This window comes from Lactuca saligna, chromosome 3 (genome assembly GCF_052625555.1).
Source record: "Lactuca saligna cultivar CGN05327 chromosome 3, ASM5262555v1, whole genome shotgun sequence".
NCBI classification, from domain to species: Eukaryota; Viridiplantae; Streptophyta; class Magnoliopsida; order Asterales; family Asteraceae; genus Lactuca; species Lactuca saligna.
The window spans coordinates 18930312-18938811 of NC_136419.1; the positions used below are offsets into that span (position 1 = coordinate 18930312).

Below are 8500 nucleotides of genomic sequence, written 5' to 3' on the forward strand. Positions count from 1 at the left end.
AACAACATCTCCTCCCCAAACTTTTCAAACTATTCCCCTGATCGACCTCTCCAAATATGAATCAAAATAGCTCCTCGTTAAATCCTGTCAAGATTTTGGATTCTTCAAGGTCATCAATCATGGTGTTCCAGTGAAATTTATCAGTAAACTAGAATCAACAGCAATTAAGTTCTTCTCTTCTTCTCTTTCTGTCAAACAAAAAGCACGCCAAAATCGACCCCGGTCATAAAAATCCCACACTCTCCATTTTTGAAGAACACCCAGATCTGAGAATGGGGGTTGACGACATAGATCTGAGAAAGGGGTGATGCAGATTTGAAAAAGGGTGACGTATGAAAACCCTATCAACATGAGGATTGAAAGGACTTCAGAGCTTGACATGGCAACGTTAGGGTTTCATCGTCTCCTCCCACCAACGATATAGTAAGGAAGAGTAAGATGTATGGTTGCTTTCAGTGAGAGTGTAGTTCGATTTTTAAGCCTCGACGATTGAAATCTTGAATACCCAAATGAAACAAAGAAAGAACAGGGGTAGGGGGACCAAATATTGAAGTCTAAACGAGAGATGGGTTGTTGAATCGAAACCAAAGACGAGACTATTTAGTTTCCCTGATTGATTGCTTCTATCAAAGATGGGTACAAATGTGTGTATTTGACAGGTGCAACTTTAGTTGGAATTTCCATCTCAGCGGGATTACCCAAATCGGATTTGGGTTTCATTATTCTTTGTTATCACCTGGTCCATCTACTTTGACTTAGTTACATATAATTTGGGTCCGATGAGTTTTTCTTTGATTTTAGGTGATAAAAAGGTGCAAGATGAGTGTGCGTGTTTTTTCTAGGAAGACGATGATCGATGTGTGTGTGTGTGAGAGAGAGAGAGATAGAGAGAGATGAATATTTTATTTATTTTTATTTTTAATTTTTTTAATTTCTATAATAAAATAAAAATGGAAAATTAAATAACAAGGGACAAAATTTTCTTTATAAAAAAGTTCAAACTAAAATGGACCACACTCGCGACAAAATGGAAACGTTTGGACTTCTAGTGGTAGTCAAATTTTTTTTGGACCAAAGTGACAATTTTCAGCTAACTACATAGATCATTCATGTAGTTTTGTCTAGTTTATATTAATCATAAAGTGTCTCATTGATTTATCTTTCAGTGTAATGAATAATTTTTACCAAGTTTTATGGTTGCTACTTTTATGAAATCAAATCACTACATTTACCGAATATCGTAGATATTTTCATGGTTGAGGATCAAGATTTACCATGATTAACTCCTATGCTTCCAACTGAGCTTGAAGTAACAAACCAAACTGAATTTTAGAATTTGAATTTGAGTTTTGTTCGGTTCTGTATTATATTTAGATAAATATTTTAACTTATAAAATGTAAATTATAATATTTTTCTAAAACCCAATTAAACCAACTTACATTCACATTTCAATTTAGGTTAAAAAATTTCAAACTTAAAAAAACCAAATCAAGAAAACAAACATAGAAAATGTTAAAATAGAACTGGGTTAGTGAAAAATAGCAATTAATAAAAGGGCTAATGCCATAAAAGCCATCATATTTACAATAAATGTTTGGATATATCCTAAATCAATTTTTATTTCCACAAAAACTGCATATTTGGGCAAACATTGTCATAATTGCTTTTTTTTTTCCCCCGATTTTACCCTTCTATGGCATTATGGGATGTTTGGTTATAGATCGACACATGTTTGGCATTAGGAGATGTCGAAACGAACGTGCGACCTTCAAGACCTGGAGCTTTTAGCGACCCTTCATGGTCTTTCTCCCGTCGTCGGCGACCACCAATCGAGTGGAAATGGAAGCAACGGCGGGGTGGATCAAGAAAGCACCTCCGATGATCACATGCTTCAAAGAAGAAAAAGAAGAATGGAAGCAGGAAATAGCGAAGATGGTAGATGGTGACTGTCATCCTTGATAATGGTGGTGAGAGGGGCTGCTCCGGCAGCTCCTCGTTGCTTCTTCTTTTGACACAAACAGTGTGACCCTTCACATGAAACCCTAGCAACAAGATACAAACAAAATGGATGAAATTAAAAATGATGGCAACTCAAGTTTCTTCAACAACCCAACAATTTTTTCTTCAACTAACTACCTACCCAAATCCTCCGTTCCCGAACCCTAAGTAATGACATTATCAACGTCGATGCCATCTCTGAAGTATCAATCGTTGACAATGCCACCATCGCCACAACCATTATTCTCCAGAGGGTTGGATGGGCATTCACGGAAGGTCGTTTCAACAAAGGAGATGCGGTTGTCATGCTCCACTATGCTTTCCAAGTTGTGAAGAAATTCATCGAGGCTTATGTGACCCATGCAGGTGGCTCTGTCATCGTGGTACATTTTTCTTTCCATATCCACTCCAAAGAAGAAATAATCTCTGAGTTTAGAAAGGGTTTGACAAGGGGCAAGGCCTACGACAGGAAAATTAGGTTGGCAATTATTGATCACATAACATCCATGCCCTCCCTCTTAATTCTAGTTCGTGAGTTGGTAAAGATTTACAAGGAAGAAGGGGTGTGCCGGTGTTTGTGGATGCTCCCTAAACACACTCTAATCATAAAACCAAACATCTCCTAATATTATAGAGGGGTAAAATCGGAAAAGAATGCAATTATGACAAATTTTGCCTAAATATATAGTTTTTATGGACATAAAAATGGACTTAAAATATAACAGAATATTTTTTAATTTTGTAATTTTGTAATTTTTTTTTGGACATTAGTCTCTCATAAAACCCAAGGGACGTCAGGTTTAGCAAAAACTGCCCCGCTCCCTTTACGCTGCTTTACCTTGGGTAAGCGTAACATATCACCGACCCAATTCAACATCTCTTTTATTTGTTTTGTGTAAATAATGAAAAAATCTTCAAGTCTCACTTGAAAACACGATTTCACACTCTCTCTCATCCCATCGTCTCTGGAACAAACGAGAAGCGCAGCCTCAACAACGACGACAAACGCTAAACACCACCGCCATTTTGCTGGGAGATTCCTCTGCTAATCGCCGGTAATTTCTCATTACGCTTGCTTTATCTCATCCCTTTGTCTTGCTGTTTTGTGTTTGTGCCCTAATATTTTTCGCTATAGATTAAATCCTTTTCTTTCTTAGCACGGGTAGGATTAGGGCACGGAAAATTCCATATTTTGCGTGATCTTGATTTATAATTTAAATGGTACGCCTTTAAACTTGATAGAATTCGATGTTGTAAAAGAATTTTTCTCTTTATTTCTTAAAGTCGTGTTATTTTTTTTTTATCATCAACATAGAAATAGGGTTTGCTTCCTTTTTGATACTTGTCAGCAGTTCAGCTCGAGTTTTTTGCATCATATGACAGAAAATCAAGTGGTACGAACTACTTTGTAGATTGATAATATCAATGGCTCCTGTTAAAGTCTATCTGTATAATCACAGACCCTTAACAGGCCCCTTTGTTATGCGAAATTTATCAGGTTTGATTGCTTAGAGAACCCTGCTCCTGTAGGTTATTGTCTTGAACATGAAAGCATACATATCCTTTCTTGACGAGCAAGTCTTTTTAACGTTTTCTTGATTGAACTTTAACTGGTGAAGGTTGCGAGTGGTTCCAGCTAACTATGTAATAGTCGGTTGCATTATAGATGATTATGGTTATATTTGGTTGTTATACTTATGCTTTATATTAGAAGTTTCAACATAAAAGGTGGAAAGAGTTCAAGTGTGCTTATATTATATGATTTACGAGCTATTCATTACAAAACTGATTCATTTAACCATTTTGTATTGCCTCTTTGTTTTTCACTTAATTTCGTTGTTACACCATGTCTTAAGGTAAACTAGGGATAACCTATGTTGTTCAGAAAACACCAAGGATGTTAATTCCTCTTAATTGCATACTGTGCAGGTAGCAGATGTCTGTTTAATGCATCTGTGAAGTAGGGGGAGTGGAGGTTGTTTGTTTGAAAAAATTGGTGGAGAGTGCAGGAGACAACAATGACTGCTTTGTTGTCAAGTGATCCTATGCAGTTTGGAATGTTTGATAGTGGGCCATATAGGAATGCTGATGATAGTAAGGCGGAAGAAAATGGTGGCAGATGGTATTTTTCACGTAAAGAAATCGAGGAAAACTCCCCATCAAGACCAGATGGCATTGATTTGAAGAAGGAGACTTACCTACGTAAATCATATTGCACATTCTTGCAAGACTTGGGTATGCGTCTCAAAGTGTAAGCTCCTTTTTCTCTCTTCATTATCTCCTACTCAAATCACACTTCTTATTCATGTCCATTTCTTTATTTCCATGCAAGTTGGATGAATCACAGTAAGATAATTACAAAAAAAGCTTGCCAGTTGTGTAGTTTTATAATTATATTCTGGGTTTGTTGGTAATCATAAAAGGTGCATTAGGATTTATGCTGTAGTACTGACTGTTTTGATGTGAAACAACCCAACTTAGATCATAGGTATTTGAAGATTGTATTTGATTAAACTATATTGGCTTCCCTTCTCTTTCTGAAACGTTGTATTGTGGAGAATATGTCATGTGAAGACAACATCTTTGTTACAATTTCTGAGAAGAGTTTTAGAGGTATTTATGGTTTTATTCAGTTTTACCATCTTCATGCATTTCTTTTTTGTCATGTCCAAACCAATGTAGTCTTCCTCGCTTGCAAATTTTCAGTGATCGACTTAACTCTCAACTTATTTCTGCTTACTGCATTCAGTATTTTGTTCAGAATTGTTCTATGACATGCATCCTTCTTTATGCAATTTCCATCTTCCTCTCATGTGCCTTCTTCTTCCAACTTCATTCTCAAAGCAATCCAACCTAACCTTTAGCTCCACACTTGTGTCTTCCACTAACACAATGTCACTGTGCAAAAATACGTACATCATGGCACCCCACCCAGAATCTCACAAATGATCTCTTCCAAAATCAAAGTGATAATTTGATATGGCTGTTTAAGGCCTCATGACTCTCTCCCTTAGTTTCATGTTATGACCAAGTAACTTTTTACCTCAGCAGTTGTAGCAACTTTTGACATTTGCAATAGGCTTTGATCTCTCAGTGATCCATTTTGCAGTATTTGAATATGGGCGATGTCTTAGTGTCCAGAAGTGTAATTATCAGCTACATGAAATCAAGAATTTCTGATTTCTTGTTTCCATTTCATACGGGATTCAGTGAAGTTCAATAATATCATATATTTTACTTTTACCATGTGCATATGCTAGGTGATTGCAACTAGAGATTTAAATCATGAAATTCACATCTAGGCCCCTCTCATCTCATGTGCATATTGCTTCTGGAATCTAAAGAATATTACTAGAGTCTTTTGTTTTATTTTAGTATATAACCTCCCTCCCCCCAAAATAAAAGAGTATTACTATATAATAAGACTCAGTCTTGGGCAATGTTACTCTGGAACACTTGTGTGGAATAGAAGTTTGATATGGAATTGGGTGGAGGATCTTCAAGATGTTTTTATTCCAAAAAGCGTTCTTCTTGATAATAAACAGGATTGTCAAATGTAGTTATAATTTTGGAATATGAATTCAGTATACTTGCACCAACGATCTCCCTGTTTTTGGTTTGATGATACAAATGTAAAACCTACTTTATAAAATCACCAGAAACCCTGAAAAAAAATATGCAAAGACATCTGTGTCCTTTCTACGATCTGTGATTCATTATCTGGGACAAACTAACTGCCAATATCTATCATTCCCTTTCTGTATTCCATTTTGTAGTATTTCAGGTCAGAAACTAACTAGTATAGTATCACAGCAAGTGGCAAGTGCTCAGTATGGATGGTCACCATGGTATTCAAAATAAAGTGGAAAACGGGTATAATAAGTTGGGAGTTGAATACCTTAACCTTAGGAAAGATGAGTAAAGATTATTGAATAATCTAAAATATAAATTTTAACAGTTGGATAGATTAACCTGATAAAACAGATTTTAAGAAGCACATATCCTTATTTTCTGTTGCTGAAAATTAAAAATGATGTGATTCTGCTGTTGTGGTTGTATATCTAATATGTGGTGTTACATTGATCTTGTTGTTACAGGCCCCAGGTAACGATTGCTACAGCTATAATCTTTTGTCACCGTTTCTTCCTCCGTCAATCACATGCAAAGAATGACAGGAGGGTCAGTGCACTGCTTCCTCTTTTCCTTTCCTTTCCTTAAACTCATTTTTCACCATCAGAATTTATACATTAATATTTTGAATGAAATTTTGAAGTATGCTGCTGTATTGCGTAAACAGTGTAATATCGTTTTGAACCTGATGGAAATAGGATTAGGAAGGAATATAGTTAACTATGTTGAAGATAACATTGTTAGAATTTTATGATAAAATCAAAGTAAAAGGGATTCAATATAAAATATCAAAATGAAGACCGAAGAGGAGTATGTTGAAATTTCAGTAGCTCTTGTTTGGTGTTTCTCTGTGTATAGATATCAACATCTAAATAGAAGCAAATAACACAAACACGTATAATAACTAATAAGCAAAAGCAATTAACACATCTAACAGCTGCAAAGCCACTTACTGTTTGAGAAAAGAATTATGCTGTTTATTAATTATTGCCTTCCATCAAAACAGAAGCAAATAACACAACACAGTTAGAACTTTCTTTTCTTTATGTTAATAAAATTGTGATGGGATGTGATGTGTGGAGTAATTTTACTAATATGGTAAGATTGCATTGCAGACAGTTGCAACTGTCTGTATGTTTCTTGCAGGCAAGGTTGAAGAAACTCCTCGGCCTTTGAAAGATGTTATCCTCGTTTCTTACGAGATTAATAACAAAAAGGATCCCGAGGCAATACAAAGAATCAAACAGAAGGTAAGTTTTAAACTCTTCAAGAGTTGAAGTGGTAGAGTGAGTGATTATGGGAATTGATTTTGATGTTGGAATGCAGGAAGTGTATGAACAGCAAAAGGAATTAATATTATTGGGAGAACGTGTTGTTCTTGCAACTCTGGGTTTTGATTTTAACGTGCATCACCCGTATAAACCACTAGTAGAGGCAATAAAGAAGTTCAAGGTTGCCCAAAATGCCCTTGCTCAAGTTGCATGGAATTTTGTGAACGATGGGTAGGCATGCTGTGTATGTTGTGATTGTGTATTTATCAATCGTTTTCCATTCATTTTGACATCCAAAAGAGGTGCAGGCTCCGGACATCTCTGTGCTTGCAATTTAAGCCCCATCACATCGCAGCCGGTGCCATTTTCTTAGCCGCCAAGTTCCTCAAAGTCAAACTCCCTTCCGACGGCGAGAAAGTCTGGTGGCAGGAGTTCGATGTCACCCCCCGCCAGCTAGAAGGTCCCTCTCCTCTCTTTTTTCCATTTCTACCCTTTTATAATATTCATCATCATCATATTTTGTTTTTTTTTTTTTAAATTTTCAGAGGTGAGCAACCAAATGTTGGAACTGTACGAACAAAACAGAGTGGCGCCAGCTCAGACGAGTGAAGTGGTTGACGGGAGTACAGGTGGCGGGGTGAATCAAAAGGGGCCCACCACAAGAGCTGTTGGCATGGATGAAGAACATGAACATGGACCAAACAGAAGCAGCTCAAACCCTACATCATCACATCCCCCGCCCGATCAGGATGGCCCACCAAGAACCTCCGAAGTCAACGAAAGTCAACATGGAGGTGAAGATGGCTCCGAAGGGCATGAGGGAAGTCGTAAAGAGAAAGAGAAAGACAAGTATTACAAAGGGCAGTCGCCACAGGATGCCATCAAAAAGATTGATAAGGATAAGGTGAAGGCGGCGCTTGAGAAACGGAGGAAGGCGCGTGGTGGGGATGTGACACGTAGGACTGATTTCATGGATGAAGATGATTTGATTGAGAGGGAGTTGGAAGATGGGATTGAGTTGGCTGCTGAATCAGAGAAAAGGAAACATAACCACAACAATAACTGGTCTAAAACATCAGCAGCAGCAGCAGCAGCAGGAGGAGGAGGTTCGAATGATGATGATGGTTATGATGATAATGATGATGATGATGTCGAAGATGGACAGTATCATACTTCGTCCAAAGGACAGACGTCAAGGAGTCAAGAGTTTGAGGCTGTGGAAGAAGGGGAAGTCGGGGCCGTAAGGAGGATGTTTGATGATGATGATAATAATGGTCATGATCATGATCATGATGATGTAAGGTTGTCACCGAAGTCTAGTAGTAGGAAAAGGAAAGGTGGTGGGAGTCCATCTGAGAAACGAAGGAGAAACTAGAACCCAATCCACCCAACAACTCATTTATTCTTGAATCCTGTTTCTGCTCCGGTATGTGGTTGCTTTACTCATCAATGTATTTGATTGAAAAACTAAATTTTGGTTTCCTTTTTTTTTTTTTTTTTTTTATTCCCTTCTTCTTCCTCTTCCTCATCGTCTTCTTCTTCTTATGGTCATGAAATGAGAAACAGACAGACCATTTACCAACTTTAATCAGCTTTCCTA

The 8500-nt window shown here is 37.1% G+C and overlaps 1 protein-coding gene across 1 annotated transcript; it reads left to right on the forward strand.

Moving 5' to 3' along the window:
• Positions 1–2890: 2890 nt before the first annotated feature.
• On the forward strand, positions 2891–8500 carry LOC145034640 (cyclin-T1-3-like). The gene is made up of 7 exons (XM_078983103.1): positions 2891–3054; positions 3929–4250; positions 6097–6178; positions 6745–6879; positions 6956–7131; positions 7209–7360; positions 7446–8500. Exons 2-7 carry the CDS (start codon positions 4018–4020, stop codon positions 8273–8275), a joined length of 1608 nt encoding a protein of 535 aa, XP_078839229.1. The 5' UTR covers positions 2891–3054; positions 3929–4017; the 3' UTR covers positions 8276–8500.

Coding starts and splice junctions, on each gene's coding strand:
- LOC145034640 (XM_078983103.1), top strand. CDS start 4,018: ATGACTGCTTTGTTGTCAAGTGATCCTATGCAGTTTGGAATGTTTGAT. Junction 7,132..7,208: donor TGGAATTTTGTGAACGATGG/GTAGGCATGCTG, acceptor AAAGAGGTGCAG/GCTCCGGACATCTCTGTGCT. Junction 7,361..7,445: donor CACCCCCCGCCAGCTAGAAG/GTCCCTCTCCTC, acceptor TTAAATTTTCAG/AGGTGAGCAACCAAATGTTG.